Source organism: Colias philodice, chromosome 22, assembly GCF_061535455.1.
Source record: "Colias philodice isolate Cphi_HAF_F1 chromosome 22, ilColPhil1 Martin Lab GWU primary, whole genome shotgun sequence".
NCBI lineage: Eukaryota > Metazoa > Arthropoda > Insecta > Lepidoptera > Pieridae > Colias > Colias philodice.
The window spans coordinates 6,575,682-6,595,951 of NC_143107.1; the positions used below are offsets into that span (position 1 = coordinate 6,575,682).

Below are 20,270 nucleotides of genomic sequence, written 5' to 3' on the forward strand. Positions count from 1 at the left end.
ACGGGAAAGCAAAAGGAGGGTTATGATTTTGACAGGCTATGTATGTATGTTCATCTGTTCCCTCGTAACTTCTAAACTACTTATCAGAATTCGACAAATAACATATCATTAGAAGCGTCTTAATTGTCCGCTGGTTATAGGCTATATGGGGTTTCATAAAATCTAATGTGGCGCCCTCTAGCGGACAAAACATACAGAGTAAAAAAATAAATTTAAGATAAATATGCCGTGTTTGGTATCATTTCAAAGCGCTTTACTTGTACATTTTGTTTCAGACATAAAGAATATACACTAATAATTCATAATAATTGGTCAAGTTGAGTTTGATTACAAATACAACGAGATTTATAATTAATATCTTTTATATATATAAAATTCTCGTGTCACAATGTTAGTCTGCATACTCCTCCGAAACGGGTGGACCGATTCTCATGAAATTTTCTGTGCATATCGGGTAAGTCTGAGAATCGGCCAACATCTATTTTTCATATGTACCACGGGCGAAGCCGGGGCGGACCGCTAGTAATATGTATATTTCGATGTATTATTCTTCTGTTTTATACGGATTTTATTATATTTTATCTGTTCATTTTATTGTTTACTAATTCAACTATTTACATACACATACCTACACTGAAAAACTAGCTAGAAATCTTACAACACTATTAACGACGGTTGTTAAAAGCAAAACATAAGAAAACTTGACAGATTTGTTTCAAAAAGGGACGGAACATGAAAACCTCTGTAGAGACTTAGCGATGTAAGAGCCACTCTGAGGCTTAAGTCGTTTTTTATATGTTTGTTTACTTTAAGGCTTAAGACCCTCTAAAGCCCTTTGACGGATTACCGGCTATTTTAAGATGAATAAAGTTGAAAATCTCTTATTTCAATGGGTATCAGATTGTAAGAGGTTTCCATTTTTATTATTACACGCTTTATATTAGCTTCACCTGTATGTTTGTATGTTTGTAACCGACTTCTTTGGGCGCGATTTTGACCCACTTTAAACGGCCAGATTTCGTTCAAACTTTGTAGATTTATTGAGGACCGATGACAATACACTAATTTGATAAAATTTTCTATTTTTTAGTTCGGTTTTCTATAAAAAGCGTGTTTTTTAGTTTTTTTAAACTATTATTATTTATTTAAACGCGTTGTACGCGGTAGCGTAAATATTTTAGAAATTTGGTTTTAGGTTCGGTGCTCGATGGTAAATACTCGCTGGTCACTGTTCATGAATGAACACCCTGTATAACAGTGTATATTTCGTGGTCAAAGAAAGCGAAAAATCCTTTGCTTATTAGATACGCTTTTTGAAATTATGAGTGTGAATTTTTTTGTTAGGTAATGAAAGAAGCAATTTTTATTTTAAGGAATGAAAATTTGAATGTGACTTTTTAAAAAGGAAACACGCAGATACGTTACACCTTTACAAAATTTAAAAACAAACACATTATAAAAACTAGCTGTGCCCTGCGGTTTTATCCGCAGTGCTCCAGTCCCTTAGATCAGCGGTTCCCGAATTCTTTTGGCTTCGGAACCCTTTTTGTTTCACCATTTTTCGGCGGAACCCTAGCTTTTAGTAAGAAGTAAACTAAAGACGGAAATACACTTACATCTCGTGGCGTATGGTAGTGCGCCAGAAGCATATCGGTTTCATACATTTAATATGGTTAAAGACATACGTGTATGCCTTGTCGTGTCACGTCCTGTCAAATGTATGAAAACGTATGATCCTGGCGCGCCACGACATGCCACGCCACGTAAGTATATTTCCGCCTTAACAGCAACATTTTTTTTCGTGAAATCACACCATCTGAGGCTTTTTGGATTGGTGTCCGCAAAGTTTGATGTTAAGAGAAAGACTTTTTAAGATAAAAATATTTACTTAGTTAGAAGAAAAGGTAATTACAAAAATTTTAATGTGATGAATGAAATCTCTTCATAGTTTTCCTTAAAATTACATCGAAGTCAGGTTTTATGTCCGACAATTGGATGCGGAGGTCTGGTGCAGCATTCAACCTACTCCTAAACTTATTTTTCGTGTAGGCGTACGCTGAAAACCCAGCCTCGCATCTGTAAGTTGTCACAAATGGGAGTAATGCTATGATAGCTTTTTCAGCAATGCCCGGGTATTCGTTTTTCAGGCCAATCCAAAATTGACTCGGGCTCATGATAGCTTCAGATTCGAAAAGTTGTTGGAGTGTGGATGAATTTTTAATATCAATTAAATTTTCATATTCCAATACAGTCAGTGTTAAAGGTTTGGTACTAATCCTAAATGGATTTCGGACCCATTCGATTTCCCGTAACCGAAGCTTTTCTTCTGGAAAATATTCCTCCAAAGATGTTTTTAGGTTTGTCAAATGTTCACGTATACTTATCTCTACGTCTGTAGCGATTTGAAGATGATTAGGTATATTTTTTGAGAAATTGCTCAAGTAGTGGAAAACACTCATACCTTTTTTACGTCAATTTAATATTATCACAAGTGAAACGATTTACAATATGGAAATCTTGAATTTTCGCGGAACCCCTGAGGGTCTTTCACGGAACCTCAGGGTTCCGCGGAACACCTTTTGGGAACCGCTGCCTTAGATCATTAATGATCTAAGTCCACTCCTATTGGTCTTAGCGGGACGATAAAATAATATAGCTTATAGAACGCGCTAATCTCAGGAACTATTGATCCGATTTGAAACATTCTTTCGGCGTTAGATAGCTCATTTATCGAGGAAGGCGATATGTTATAATATCATCGCATTTATAATAACAGGAGTGGAGCACTGCGGGTAAAACCGCAGGGCACAGCTAGTGTTACTATATAGGGATAGATACGGAACTTTACTATACCTAAAAGAAAAATATCCAAAATAAATGTAAATAATTATATTATTTTGTTACAGAATAAGCATGGCGCTCGGGATTCTCCTTATACTGACTTCGCTATCAATATTAAATGCTGGTAAGTTGTTTCCAGTGTTTTAACATAAATACTCCATTTTGTATAAGTATTTTAGCTTTTGTTCTATGTATTGAATTATTATTGAGCACTTATCGAATGAAAGACGAAAATAGAAAGGTTAAATGAAATATAAATTAGATTTCATTCAATACGATTAGAGTGATAAATTATGGAAATTGGAATTATTGAATTATTTTTGAATTGGTGTGAATGATCAGTATGAATATTGAATAGACATAAAAGGTGGTACTAGGCGAGTTTCACAAGATATTTATTTATATACTTACAGTGCTATATCCTATCCTGCTTCCTTCCTCTAATATTGTAAATGCGAAAGTTTGTGAGGATGGATGTTTATGTGTGTTATCGTATGTATGTTGTTATGTAAAATGTTTACCGATTTTGGAAAAATTTTCACAGTAAACAGTTACGTTATTCCTGTGTAACATCTATACTAATATTATAAAGAGGAAAGGTTTGTAATTATGTAATTATGTATATGTATGGTTTTCACGCATAAACTACTGGACCGATTTCAAAAATTCTTTCACCATTAGAAAGCTGCATCTTCACTGAGCAACATAGGCTAGGTTTTATCCAGGAAATCCCACGGGAACGGGAACTATGCGGGTTTTTCTTTGAAAACGCGGGCGAAGCCGCAGGCGGAAAGCTAGTACGATATATTTTTATTAGGATAATAATAATTAAATGATTCGATATAATGCAAATGCTTTGAAACTTGACAACCACAAAAGTACAATGATTATCACCAGAAAGTTATACATAGAGGTAGGTTCATGTTAATTACATCACCCTTACATACAATTAAATACGGTACATTAAATTCTGGGACAGAAGTTTATAATTAAAGTAATAATATTATCGTTAACTTAGCCTTAATAAGGTTTCCTTATAGACCTTGAAACGTTATTAACAAATTGGTTTCAAATCGATTTATATAATGAAATTATTATGAAAGGAGCAATTGTGTCTTCTTTGGGAAATAAATGACAACATATTATATTTTTGTATAAAACCCAGTTGTTATTATCGAACTATATGTATAACATCTTCTTATATATAAAATTCTCGTGTCACAAGTCTGCATACTCCTCCGAAACGGGTGGACCGATTCTCATGAAATTTTCTGTGCATATCGGGTAAGTCTGAGAATCGGCCAACATCTATTTTTCATATGTACCACGGGCGAAGACGGGGCGGACCGCTAGTAATATTATAAATGCATCCGCCCTATAACTCGCAGGCTATTTTTATAAAAACAATATAAAACGCAAAAAGAGTAATGTCATAAGTTTGTGTCTGCATAATATATACGTACAATAACATAATAGCTACTAAAGGTTTTTTTTTTTTAACTTTAGTTACACACTTGGATATTATCACTATAATATTATAAAAATAAAATAAATAAATAAATATCCAGTAATTAATCAACATTTTCTATACTTACTACACTTAAACAAGCCATTCATGATCCCTACTGGTATTTTTGTAATTATTTTATCACTGTTATTATAATCTTTCTCAATATATCTGTAGGTACTATAAGATGATAGTTACAGGCACGAAATACTTCACTGCATATAAAATTCAAGTTCCACAACTTCTAATTAGATAAATCCAAAAAAACCCAGAGAAAACAGCCATATTCCAAACATAAACATGTATAATAAAACAGTTGGCACGTTATGACGTCACTGCACCGAAAGTTGTAATTACGCAACCAAATTAATTTGGGACTAAGTTTGAGCGCCAATTTGCTGAGTTTGCGTTTTGTTTTCAATATTTCGTTTTATTGTGAGTGTCAATTTATTTTAAGTGCCTCGCTAGTTAATCAGTGATGGCCTTAAATTTAAGGCGACATGAAATTTACAGTTAAATTGCAATTGTGGTAAAGTGATGGCAGTGGTGGCTCAGTGGTGAGACCTCGGACTTCGAATCGATAAGTCCGGGGTTCGAGACTAGACGAGCGCGCAGGAAATAAATTGATTTTTCAATTTACATGTTGTAACATCACCATTGCTCGAACGGTGAAGGAAAACATCGTGAGGAAACCGACATGTCGAACAATCAAAAGTTCTACGACATGTGTCATCCGCCAACCCGCACTTGGCCAACGTGGTGGATTATCGCCTGTAGGTACCCAGCAGTGGTCCCAGCAGTGGGAACGTATATGGGCTGATGATGATCATGATGAAAGTGATGGCAATAGACAACCAATATAATTCTGTCTTTTTGGAATTACCTACTGCTTAAAGACATCTGACGTTGACATGTTTGCCAAACAACACTTGGCCAGCGTGGTGGATGATGGCCTGTACCCTATATAAGGCTTTTTCCGTGCATTAGGAACATATATTTGAGCGGTTGAACTCACATTTGGCTCACATAATATATTAATTATGATATAGGTATTTCGTTTGAATAAAAACCTGCGCCATGTTGTGACGTCATTGCTGTCAAATAGACTATAGTATAGTCTATAGTCACTATACGGTATACTAGATATTAATATTATGTCTGTTTCATTAAAACTTGAAAAAAACTGTTAACAGTTCATTAAAAAACTAAGCAAATATTTATGTTTATCTATAGGTAGTTGATTTATTTTCCAATATTCTCCTGATTTTTCAAATTATTATAACTTCCTACAAGAGCTAGTAAAAATAATTACCTACATTTGGAAAATAGAAAAATTGCGTTTTTTCACTTAACCGCGAGTTCGTGGAAAATAATAAAAGTGAATATTGAAAAATAAAATTATAGAGCCTTTCTTCTTGGAAAATTCTTATTAAATTGGTTTTGATGTTCCTAGCAAAGCAAGTAAATATACTGATTTATATTTCTCAAGGAAGATTTCTAGGATTTATACGCGATTTAAAGCGATTTTGTTTAGTGTAGCAAATAATATAAAATTACCTTATTATTGTAGAATCGAAGATAACATGGATTTGTTTTTAATTTGATTTGAAATCACATAAAAACTACTGAATCGATTACGCTCGAATTTTGTAGATAGATAGGTAGGTATATAAGTCTATGACAAAGTATCAAATGTCAAAAAATATACAAAAAATGCCAATAAAACGAATATTCACAGGACATATCGATGAATAGATATAGAGTATAAAAAGTATATGTAGGTAATAATATTACTATGTTATTTCACACAAATGAATGCATGATAACAGCTATTATACAAATAAATACAATTGTTCAACTTGTTATCTGTGTTATGAGTTATCATTTAAGCAAAATATTTTATTACTTTACCAGGCAAGCACAGCAGTTGAAAATAGATCTAAACTTAAAATTAATAAAAGTGTACTTAACAAAGAAAACAATACTATAATATAATATTATTTGTACCATAATTATCTTTGTAGCGCTAAAAATATTTCAGCTTTGTTTAACGAAACTCGGAGACGCATCGGTCTGTATAAATTTTAATGAGTCCTCCGTTTTTTAGGGTTCCGTGGTTCATTATAAATATCCTTTTGACATAAAATAGTGATATGGAATACATTCTGCAGTAGCTAACGCAACATAAAATGACCTTTTTTTTCGCGAAGTTTTATTAATACCTAGCTAACTTAACAGACGTTGTCCTGTCTGTGAAGCCAACGATTTTCATTTTTTTTTTCTATTTTTAGCGTAAAATTCTTAAGTCTTCAAATTAAAGATTTGAACGGATTTTAAACGCGATTTATTCATTATATTATTATTATCCTGTCGTTTCGCACACTTTGCAGCGAGTGGTCACGGAGAGACTGAATCGCTAAATTTTTAAATCTCTTTTTATTAAAAGCATTACTTGACAAATTTATTAGCAAAATCAGAGCTGATCACGCGTTATGTTGCGATCAATTGCTATTTTTATACAGATATAATAATAAAGCCTTCAATCAAACCCACTCAACTGTCGGCATGGTTACTAATCGTTACATAACGCGGTTGCAAATAGCTTCTATTTATTTTATATATCTGTTAATAGAATATTGAAAAGCCAGATATTTACGTATAACAAAACATAGGTTTCAATTGTTTTAGATTACTTTTTACAACTTGGTGTATATAGTAATATAAATGTTTCATTTTGTGGTTCTAAACAAATATTAAGCAGAAAAAAGCTTAACTTTTTGTTTGTTACGATTACATAATTAACTTAAATACTACGAGACCGATTTTAAAAATTATTTGACCATTAAAATTTCAATTCTTATCAATGAAAATAAGCTATTTAGAAGATTATTTTCAATTGTTTGTAAATAATCTACTACGGAACCCACAACGCAATAAAACTCCTCGATCTTACCCATCTTTTTAATTTTATTTCAACTCTATCTCGAGTCAGTTATTCCAAAAGAAATATGTTTATTTTACTGTGTCGTAACAATTCTTATTTGATTGTTACTTTATATTTAATTATGTTTCATGCTGCTGTTGTAAAAATGTTGAATTATGCATTGTATCAGTAGGAATGTTTTGTATAAGACACTTGAAATGTTATAGTGAATTTTATAGTTACCTAAGATTGTTTGGTTTTTCAATATTTGATACGATTAAATGAAAGGCATAAATTCTTAACTGATGTTGATCACTTTCCATCAACTAGAAGCGTTAGCCCACACACGAAAAAATCCATTAATTAGTTTTAGAATGATTTTTTTTCACACATTTCGTATTTTTACCTCTCTTCCCGTGGTTACCTGGCAGAGATCAGAACATAGTGAAAAGGCCAAATTGCTTTTATTTTTATATCTTATTGTTACCTTAATGTACCTGCTTGTTTTCTCGTACAATTAACTGTGAGATACATAAATATACTTTTTAAACTCCATACTGTTTGTACCAATCATATTAAGAATGACTCTTACCATCTCAAACAAAAACATACCAACATCAACTAGAATCTCAAAATGTCAGATTCAGGTACACACACAGCTAGGGACAAAAATATGGCCGCATTTTCGTCTGTCCGGCTCATGCATTTTAATTAGCGCATCTAGTAACAGCCCACAGCTGAAATTCAGCTATTTTTTCACGAATACTATTATGCAATCGAGGTTTGAACAAACCAACGTTTCGTCATATACGATGACAGGTTTAGAAAATGTTTAGGTATAGGATTTTTATATTTAAATTTGTGATTTCCATTTATTAAAAATATTTGAGTAATATTAGACACTACTGTGCTCCGCGGTTTTGCCCGCAGTGCTTAGCTCCTATTGGTCTAAGCGAAATTATATATAGCCTATAGCCTTCCTCGATAAATGGGCTATATAACAGCGAAAGAATTTTTCAAATTGGTCCAGTAGTTCCCAAGATTAGCGCGTTCAAAGAAACAAACTCTTCAGCTTTATAATATTAGTATAGATTTCAACGCATTTTCGCACCGCACATTTTCCTTGCTCAGCTTTGGTGGAAACACCTACCCATTTTCACAGCACAGCCCCCCTAGACAAGTGGCTTTGTATTAGCGTAAAGTTCAATAGAATAGATTATGAATGTATGAGATTGACGTTTGATTACGACGACGACGACGATTGATTACGTCAATCTCATACATTAATAATCTATTCTATTGAACTTTACGCTAATAGAAAGCCACTTGTCTAGGGGGGCTGCTCTAGCTGTCTACATACTCGCACTTTAGTCGTGGAAAGGCACCCTTATAAATGCAAAGCTCAGCTTATGCCTCACGGACTGTATTATATTAGTAGATTCAATTAAAATTTTCATATTATAATTTGCAATATCCTAACCTTAACCTGATGCTGAGGCTTCGCTTCTCATCTAACTATGTTATAAGTAGGTCACCTGTTTGGTTTAGTGGTTCTTATAAATAGGTAATTTAATATACTAGCTTTTAGATGTGGTTTCCTCGTGAACAATGTTATTTCGCGGTAGTGCAGGTTCTCCATAATATTAAATTTAATATACATATAAACGTTTTTTTATCAACCGACTTAAACAAAATGAGACGGTACGACTGTAGGTACTTTTTTAATCTCAATTCGACTGTACATACATTTTTGGGTTTGTTACTTCAGAGCGTTCGACTGGATGATCCGATTTTGATGATTCTTTTTTGTTTGAAAGCTGCTGCCTTTCCCATTAGTCCCATTTATTTTTTTCTGATCATTTGAAGGCGGTAATTTTTTTTTTTAATAAATTTTTTGAATCTATGTTTCATAATGATGATACAAAATCTTTAATGTGCCAACTACCCACATTATTTTAATAAAATTGATACATTTACCCAGATTATCTACACTAATATTATAAAGAGGAAAACTTTGTTTGTTTGTTTGATTGTAATGAATAGGCTCATAAGCTACTGGACCGCTTTTAAAATTTCTTTCTCCATTCGAAAGCTACATTATCCACGAGTAATATAGGCTATCATCATGCTAAGACCAGCAGGAGCGAAGTAATGCGGGTGAAACCGCGCAGCACAGCTAGTATAGCATAAATAAAGTGATTTCAAATCCACGTTTCCATACAATTTGTTTATTCTTCCTCTATAAAATATTAACGTTATTTTTCATATTCGAACTAACATGCTATATTTCTTTTCAGATGCTCTAGCGAATTCGGATAGGATTGTTATGCATGAAAATGCGCCGAAAACGTAAGTTGAAATTTGAACTATAATTCCATAGATATAAGGTTTATTTTTGGTATTTTAGAATCGTATTTCACCTAGTTCTCTTTTATAAAAGGATTTAAATAAATAAATAGTAATGAAGATTTATATTAAAGGTGTAAGTTATACGAGGTTCGGATACGTTCGTACGTTTACATGTTTTTATCAAATCAATTCAAATTAAATATGTTTATTTGATTTTAAAGTCTAAAAAACTTCAAACATTATTGTAAAAAACAATCGAAAGGAAATATGAATGCACGTAATGGGATAAATTATACATATTATTATGAAACGGTAAAGGACATCAAATTACACACCTGTTCATTTTTAACCGACTTCAAAAAAGGAGGAGGTTATTAATTCGGCCGGTATGTTTTTTTTTTATGTATATACACCGATTACTCCGAGGTTTCTGAACCGATTTACGTGATTTACCGATTTTTGTTCGATGCGGGATGGTGTCGAATTGGTCCCATAAAAATTTTATTCGGATAAGCCCAGTAGTTTTTATTTTATGAGCATTTTTGTCTGTATTTGTAAATGTTGCTAGTGCAAGTTTGAAGTCGGTTGTTATTAACGCAGTTATCACTTGTTCGATTGAATAATAAATAATAATTATTATTGTTTATTACAATCTTTAAAATGTAAATTAACATCATATTTATATTTTATGTGTCAAGTTACAATAAAATGTTCCTTTTTTAATATCTCGTAGTTTTTAATGAATAGGTAATTACGTGTGAAATTCACACCTATAATAATTACTTTATTCAACTAAGCTTGTATATTATAAAAATAACACTCACGCGTACACTCGTTAACAAACATCCTACACATATAATATGACTCTAATAAAAACATTCAACTATACTCTCTATATTCATAGTTGTAAAGTCTATTATTGCTTGCACTATTTCCGCCGTTAATGAGGAACAAGAGATGCCATGTGAACTGGTGTTCATTATTATGATGGATTTTATAATGAAAATAGAGAGAATAGACTTATATCCCTCATTGCTGCTGTTATATTATTGTTTTAATATTAATTAAGTGTAGTTTTAATAACAGTTGTTTTTCTTTCAAAATTTTGGTTCAAGTGGAAAACATAGGTTAGAATATTCAGCTTTGATTCAATACACATATGAATTTAATACAAGTCTGTCAGTTCCACTTACATTGATAAATTGCTGAACTGATATTGAAATAATTTAGCATGGAGATTTTTTTTAATATTTGCAAAATTATTACGGAAAAGAGAAAGGTGGGGATTTGAATTACGCCTCACGGTCAATTATTTTTACATTTTTAAACATATTTAAAATAAAAATATATGTTATAATGTCGGAGAGATAAAAAACACGAAGAAATAAGCCCTCTACTATGTTATACGTCTAGAGAAAATCAAATTGAGTAATATAAACACAAGCTATTCTACTAATCGAAGTATTAAATAACTACCAATGTTATAATATTAATTCATTCTTTTATTTTTACAGATCCAAAAGTTGCTGTACAGAAGGTAAGATTAATTATTTTAACAAATAAATATTGTTAACAAAAAACACACACTTTTATTGTAACCGTAATTATACATACATTATTGTATTGTTATCGGTCCTTGATAAGTGTACAAAGTTTAATTAAATCAATCCGTTTAAAGTGGGTCAAAATCGAGCCTAAGGGCGTTACCCACAATCTGCAAACAGATAGATCAAAAGAATAAAAACGTTAAAAAAATGAACGAAAAGAAATTGAATTTAAAACGACAACTAAATTCAGAGATAGACAAACATAATTAATCTCAAAGTGAAATTATTAAAACATAAACACGGTATGATTTTAATGAAAAACGAAAAGAATTTCCACTAGATTTTGTGAATAATAAAAATTGAAAGGCAAATCTTTGATAACTTTGATTGCGTAAATTGAACCTTTCTCCCTCGTCTTATATTTAACGAATTTTTATTAAATTCCACAATGTTGAAGGTTCTCTAACTTGAGAATTGCGTTTTTAAAGGCTTGTTTGTTGAACGCCTTTTTTGCTTCTTTTAGACGGGATTTTCGAATTTGTAACATCTTAAGGATATTTTTCATCCTTATTTTGTGTATATTATTCTCTGGCATTGGATTCCTTGAGTAATCAGATACATTAAAACTCTTTATACGCCTTCATATGGAATTGAACTCAGAAATTTTGAGTAATACCTTAACCAGTGCCTGTGTTAATCATTGTGCCTAAGAACATATTAAACATTGTATAAACATACAATCTTTAAGATTTCTTTTTTCCATAGATATATTATATTAAAGATTTTTTATATTTAATTGAAGAAATGTTATATGAATGGAAGAAAATTATGAAAGGATAAGGTGTTAATCTAATTATGACTGAATTAAAATTAGTTTTCATTACAAAATTGTGCTTATAATATTGACAAGAGTGTTTATTAGGTGATATTCATTTTGATATTCTCGCCTATATCAAAATTATAACCAAAAAGAGCGTGTGTGCCGATCACACGTGTTAGAAGTGAAACTTCTTTGGAAATTCAAAGATATCAAAATCGTCGCCTTACTCCATGACGTGACAGTATTGCCATGACGGAACCTTGAAATTTTACACTCAACGCGCCTAATGAAGTTCACTACAAAAATATAGCTAATTACCACAGAAAAGTGACAAATAATTACCAAAATGAAATAGAGCACATAATCCCATACCAACAACGCGCACCATAACAAAGCCTTTCATAGAACCAATAATAATATTATCAATGGAATTTCGATCTTATTGTTCTAATGCATTCAGCGAATAAATCCGAGGCTGTGGCAAATGAGAGCGTAGAATCAACATGGCGATTGTTCGGGTTATCGTCATTTGCATATTAATTTGAGCTAAAATTAAACGTTGTTTTAATTTACTAGTAATTATTGTGTCTATAATAGAATTTAATAGGTATAATAATTGATAAGTTGCAGAGTTTGTTCGGTTGAATGCGCTAATCTCAGGAATAACTGGTTCGATTGAAAACAATTTCTGTATTGAATAGTCCATTAATCAAGGCTATATAAAATCACAACAAAAATATACAATGACAAAAAAAAAAGGTAACATTCAAAGTTAAAAAAAGTAACACGGATAGCGTATAAACTTCTATTTTTGTATGTTTATCACCGAGTAGGTACTCCAAATCAGCTGGAACTATTTCAATCAAATTTGTGCTGTGTATTTACAATTCGAATCCCGAGCGAATTCGTGTGCTATAAGTAGCGTGTAGGTCGAGAGCAACCGTGTGACGTGACCATCGTGCATTTCATACAAAACCATCAAACAAAACTAAAATCATAAGTCCAAACATATTTGGGTTTGAGGTTGATAAATAGAAACGGTACAGGGAACAGATACAGGCCAAAACGATAAATTTGGAGCTCAGACTGTCACAGCGTCAGCTTGTAAACTTAATCCCGGTTTAATGTCGTAGAATTTAATTATTTTAAGTGATAGTGGTTTTATAATTGTATAGAATTATGTTTTATTTTTGTTGGGCATTGTGTCCCGGCTTTGTCCGCTATTTTTAAAGCATGTAAACTTATATATTTTGTGTGCAAAAGTTAATATCCGTGACTATTATATTATGTACTAGCTTCCGCCCGCGACTCCGTCCGCGCGGATGTCGGTCTTCGCGTGGATGGTCTCCATTTTGATTAACTCTGAAAATGACATCTTATAAATATCTATTGGACCCAAATACGGATAGGCCTATAATAATACGCAACGTGTGTTCGCGGTTCTACAAAATAAAATAAATAAAAATCGTTTATTTGTTTCAAAACACAGTTTACAATCATTTTAGAATACACTAGTCCCCACACTAGGATCCCCTGTGTTGTGGGAAACTAGTCTCTTCCTATGTTACAGAAGTATTTTTTAGTTTCTAAAAATTAAAAGCTATACATTGCAGTGTAAGAAATATAACAAAAAACGAAAAACGAAAATAAGTTATTTAACAAACTCCAGTGTATGTGTGAGCGAGTGTGCGTGCATGTGAGTGTGTTTGTGTGTGTGCATGTTTATGTGTGTGTGTGTGAGTGTATGTGTGTGTGTATGTGTGTTTTATTTTTCACTGACAAGCAATGCTTCAGTTTCACTATAATTTAAGTTAAGTAAAAGAACAACGTCTATGGATAAAACTGAAAAATTAAGATTAATTTTTTTTTCTACGTATTTTTCCAGGATAAAAAGTATCCTATTTTACGCCCAGGATAATAAGGTATAATTATACCAAGTTTCATCGAAATCGAACCGTTAGTTTTCACGTGATGTCTTCACATACAGACAGACAGACAGACAGACAGACAGACAAAAAATTTTTTAATCACATATTTGGGTTTGGTATCGATCCAGTAACACCCCCTGCTAAGTATTTATTTTTTCAATATTTTCAATGTACAGAATTGACGCTTCTACAGATTTATTATATGTATAGAAGTGTACATGTTAATATCCTTTACCAGACTCACTTTTAAGTATTCACAACGCACTTTATACAACAATATTAGATAAACAATACGAATACATAAATAAATATTATATTGAAAATGATAGCACCTACTTTATAACTATAGTTTTTCTTACTGAATATGTAAGATCAATACTATATCAATACTACAACATTTCTATACGCTGAGAGCAATTTACACACGTCTACGGAAAATGGGTATGTTTGAGCACTCCCTGTCGTGTAGGTACCTATACTTTTTCATGTTCTATCAACTAAAATAGAAATTAAATGTAAACCAATTATAATTATCCTATAGTTAACATTAGAGATTATCATATTGAAATGTTATTATACTATAATATAAAGTTTGTTAAATACAGTTTATAAAAATTTATTAATTTGTCATATATCTACTACATACCGTAGTATAAATGTAAAAGATATGTTCCACAGCTTTTTCTCTATATTTTATATCTCTAAAATAAGCACAATTTCTGCCATTCAGAACAAGCTAGTAATAAATAGTTATGAAACTATGATTTCACTCCGCCATAGCTTTCAATACACGTATTGCTGAATCTTCATGTATGTAATTCATGGCATGTTAAAGTCAATTCAAATACAAAGTGGATGGGATAAGAGTGTGGTACAAGTTGTAAGCTGTTGCGATTAATTGCCTTAAAATGTATTGCTCAAAGATAGAAAACGCTTGTTGACCAAAAATATTGCTCAGAACGCATTGCACTTAGTCCGGGATACATCGCCCATTTTTGCAAGTGATTACTATCAAGCTAATTTTTCGTGAGTAGCTTTATTTTGATGAGATGCCCAATAATTTCATGTACAAAACTCTCGATTGTGGTAGCTACCAGAGGAAACAAGGATAAAATATTTTGATTTGATGGTTCTCAAATATTAATTACTAACTGAATGTTTTTTTTTTGTTCAATCTCAAGATAATTATCTAAATTATTCGAAAAAATATTTGTCCTACAAAATCTATGGTTTGATCAAAGAGTCCCCCTTTCCAATGTGTATCGATAACGAAGTCATCATAAATGATTACTAACCAGCTGATTTTTTTATTTTCACTTATTTAATACTTATATAATTCAACAGACATATTGTCCTACAAATTGCGTAATAAATATTTGAGAACCGTCAAATCAAAAATTTTTATCCTTGTTACCTCTGTAAGCTACCACAATCGAGAGTTTCGTACATGAAATTATTGGGCATCTCATCAAAATAAAGCTACTCACGAAAAATTAGCTTGATAGTAATCACTTGCAAAAATGGGCGATGTATCCCGGACTAACTATTTAAATAGCCACATAGCGAAAATTTTGCTCTGGATCTAATGAAAACTTTCTCAATGCGTTTTGGCAATGCGGATATGCCATGGCGTCTTCTGAATATTAACTGGTAAATTACTTAATGTACTGCAAAATGTAAATTATTTGATGATAATAAACAGCGTCATCAAAACAATTTTTGTGTCACAATGTTTGTAAACCAAACCATCAAACTCTGTGACACAAATGACTAACACATTTTTTTGAAACATTCTGTATATTTTTGAATTAATAGTTAATAGTTCGTAATCAATTTTCAGACTCCTAGCAGAATAATGATATCTAGATCTGCGTGTTGCTACAAAATATTATAACATGAAACGTTGTTACACTTGTAGCGCTACGAACGTAGAGCCGCTACACCAATAGCTACGTCGTAGATGCAAGCTCTACGATATCTCCGTAGTTACATATAATGCGCAATCTCCGTGGTAGCTAGAGATTATTTTTATCATGCGTAAAAAAAGCTTCAAAACAATTGCTAACATATAACATAACATAGTTTATAGCATCAAAATACAAAACTGCAAAAGCGTGAAATAAACAGCAATGAAGCTAATAAATTTTTATAAAACTCTTGTGTCTTGCACCACACAGTATACATAATTCATGTTCCACGATCTAATGTATTAGAGTCGCTAAATATTTATGATACACTCACAATCTACTAATGATTTCGTTTCTGAGTAATTGGGGTACAGACATACGTAATGTACTTGCTCGTAATTAGTGTTTGCTGTTTGTTTTATTGCTTATTTCGAAATTAGCTTCATAAAGTATGTAGGTGAGGTAGTTACTAATATTAGATGCTAAAATAACATCTATGAAGATAAATATTTAATGTTATTAAGAAAAATGTACATAATTTGCACATTAACAAAGTTATTAATTAGGTAACTTATTTTATTCTTAACACGTTTTTATTAGCTTCACCTGTATGTTTTTACAGTTACATTTAGTAACATTCAAATGCCGTAATCCCGTGGGTTATATTTTGCTTCAATTTATTGAATTATTTGTGTTTTAAATTTCAATGTATTTTACAATTGGTCAGGTACTTGTATGAACGTTTTTAAATTCAACCAGGCGAAATGTATTGCCAATAGGATGAATAACGAATAATTAACTAATTTCTCATTCTTTAAATATAATAAAAAAAAAATATTACAATATCTTCTTTGTCCTAATAATAATAATATAAGATGCACGTGGGTCGAGTTTTTTATGCCACACACTACCGAAGTGCCTTTTAGTCTAAATAAATTTAGTAAATGGGTTCTAGAAAGTCGTTTTTACAATCTTATAGAGGCTTTTGTATTTTCGATTGATTTTACGCGAATATACATTTAAAATTATAATAGTGAATAAATCGTATTTAAAATACGTAAAAGCTTTTTATTTAATTGTTTATATATATCTACATTTTATTCCAGATTTTACAACTGAATTGTATTGAATATGTCAAGATTATTGCTAAAATTTAAACTCTTTTTACACGCTTTATTATTACACGCTTTATATTAGCTTCACCTGTATGTTTGTAACCGACTTCTTTGGGCGCGATTTTGACCAACTTTAAACGGCCAGATTTCGTTCAAACTTTGTAGATTTATTGAGGACCGATGACAATACACTAATTTGATAAAAATTTTCTATTTTTTAGTTCGGTTTTCTATAGAAAGCGTATTTTTTAGTTTTTTTAAACTATTATTATTATTTTGGTTTTGATTAGCGTTTTATTAGATCACTAACTATTTATAACATTTATGAAATGTACTTCAAAATAACAAATCACAACTAAATATTTTAAATATAGATTTTAAATTTCAAATTATTTTTATTTCATTGATTAAATACTATTTAAATTAACAATAAACATCATAATGCAATATGGATATTACGTGTCTGAAATAAAGATTTACTTCAAAACATAAAAACATTCCCCAAATTACCTCTCTCCTCCAATAAAACCCTAACCAATCAGACCTAAAACGAAATACATGTCAAATCAATATAACTCTAATATTATAAGGTAACTATCCCAAATATTTCGCATGGTAATACAACTTTTTGCTCACGAGATGTATGAGACTTGTACGAAAAGTGACAGCTAGTTTGGAAAGGAATAAGAGGAAAGTTTTTGTGTAGGCTTTGGTATAATATAATTATATATATAAAATTCTCGTGTCACAATGTTAGTCTGCATACTCCTCCGAAACGGGTGGACCGATTCTCATGAAATTTTCTGTGCATATCGGGTAAGTCTGAGAATCGGCCAACATCTATTTTTCATATGTACCACGGGCGAAGCCGGGGCAGACCGCTAGTAATTATATATTATGAAGGTTATTGTGTCGTTGTCTGTCTTGCATATCATATCTTCTTATATATAAAAATGAATCGCAAAATGTGTTGGTAAGCGCATAACTCGAGAACGGCTGAACCGATTTCGATAATTCTTTTTTAGGGTTCCGTAGCCAAAATGGCAAAAACGGAACCCTTATAGTTTCGTCATGTCCGTCTGTCCGTCTGTCCGTCTGTCCGTCTGTCACAGCCGATTTACTCGGAAACTATAAGTACTACAGTGATGAAATTTGATGGGAATATGTGTTGTATGAACCGCTACAAAAATATGACACTAAATAGTAAAAAAAAGAATTGGGGGTGGGGCCCCCCATACATGTAACTGAGGGATGAAATTTTTTTTTTCGATGTACATACCCGTGTGGGGTATCAATGGAAAGGTCTTTTAAAATGATATAAAGTTTTCTAAAAAACATTTTTCTTAAAGTGAACGGTTTTTGAGATATCAGCTCTCAAAGTCGTAAAAAGTATGTCCCCCCCCCTCTATTTTTATAACTACGGGGTATAAAATTCTAAAAAAAATAGAGGTGATGCATGCTAATTAACTCTTTCAACGATTTTTGGTTTGATCAAAGTATCTCTTATAGTTTTTGAGATAGGTTGATTTAACTGTAATTTATTATATTTGCTGCTACGGAACCCTTTGTGCGCGAGCCCGACTCGCACTTGGCCGGTTTTTTATTTATTATATTCCTTGAAGTACGAGGATGGTTTTTATGTAGAGAAAACGTAAATATGTACCACGGGCGAAGCCGGGGCGGACCGCTAGTTTATAATATAAATAGATTTCCGCTCGCGGTTTAGCCCGCGTTTTCAAAGAAAAAACCAGCATAGTCCCCGTTCCCGTGGGATTTCTGGGATAAAACCTATCCTCTGTTATATTCAAGTAACCCTCTATATGTGAGCTAAATTTCATTGCAATCGGTTCAGTAGTATTTGAGTGAAAGAGTAATAAACATAAATACATAATTCCATCTTCACAAACTTTCGCATTTATAATATTAGTAGGAATGATAGGATATTCATATAATTAACAATTGAAAACACATCAAGATACATTAAAAAAATTCATTCATTTTAACGATTTTTCTACAGATTTGAATTAAAATTTGAATACGTCACAGGGATAAAAGCAATCTTTTCGTTTTATCCTTACATTAGCATATCAAAGAGTAACCGAATTTCACTCATTTTGAAACTCTGTATTGAATTTATGATTTAGAAACCGATGCAGACGTTTTCATTAGGATATTTTTGTTTTTAATGTATTAATAAATCTTTCTCAGTTTTTAAGTGTTAAAGTTTAGTTTAATTATTATTTGTAGAAACTGATTTCCGAACTGGTTTGGACAACTACCTACATAATATGTATTTGGTGATTCAAATAAAATAAATTTCTTGGAATGGATAAAAATATTAGATTTTATGATTGCTTTGTATTTTATATTGGGAGATCATATTAATAAGTTAAATGCAATATCTAAGTACCTACATATTAATCGATAATTATTCCAAAACCTTCGATTTTATATGTTGTCCAGTTGTCAATATTGTTATACTATTACCCTAAGCTTTTACTATTTTACAACAAAATATTAGATAAGCATAATATTATATCAATCTCAGTTATCAACATAATCTAGTGCAGTATTCGAAACTGGCTTTTGTAGGTACCACACACCTATACACTATATAGTACAAATCACGATATACAAAAACTAGGAAAAATAAAATATTTACGCGTATTTTTTCAGGACGTTTTTTTCCTTAAGGGCCGATTTTTCAATGCTTGGATAAAATTTATTCGTCTATTATTGTATAAAACTGCCATTTTAAAAACGTATTCTAATTGCCCGTATTTGACAGTTTACGTGACATTTTAATATTATCGTGAAATACTATATTGGACGGATAAGTTTTATCCAAGCATTGAAAAATCGGCCCTAAAACGTCCGTCATTATTATTTAATGTCACGTAGGTACTTACGTAATATTGCCATCAGAATAATATCAATTCATATCACGTTGAAGCATTAAATTTAAAAACATTTATTGATCGTTTTACTAGCTGATGTATGTACAATTTTAATAACATTTTTTACTTTATTATCAGTTCAATTACTATTACAACGATTGAACATAAATATAAATAGACTAACTTCTTTAACTACCTAACTGTAGAAAAAAATCTTACAAAGCCTTCTAGCTAACTATGACTTTAATATGCATAATTTGAAATTAAATAATGTTTTTGTTTTCAGATATCATTCAGAACGAAGTACCAACATTAAAACATCATAGTTCCCACAGGTAAGTTTAATTTTTATATTTATTAAACAAAAATACGCCTTGGCTTAGTAATATTAATTTTATAACTGTTTTTTAACATGAAGAAATAATATTACATCAAC

The 20,270-nt window shown here is 31.5% G+C and overlaps 1 protein-coding gene across 1 annotated transcript in view; it reads left to right on the top strand.

The window, feature by feature from the left end:
- The window catches only part of LOC149478495 (cell adhesion molecule Dscam2-like), a 77,000-nt gene that overhangs the window by 11,842 nt on the left and 44,888 nt on the right, over positions 1-20,270 (top strand). Inside the window, exons 2-5 of the mRNA XM_089709264.1 lie at positions 2,907-2,965; positions 9,569-9,620; positions 11,135-11,157; positions 20,121-20,169. Of these exons, the coding sequence (XP_089565390.1) occupies positions 2,914-2,965; positions 9,569-9,620; positions 11,135-11,157; positions 20,121-20,169 (176 nt within the window). The 5' untranslated portion in view covers positions 2,907-2,913. The remainder of the gene's footprint in view (positions 1-2,906; positions 2,966-9,568; positions 9,621-11,134; positions 11,158-20,120; positions 20,170-20,270) is intronic.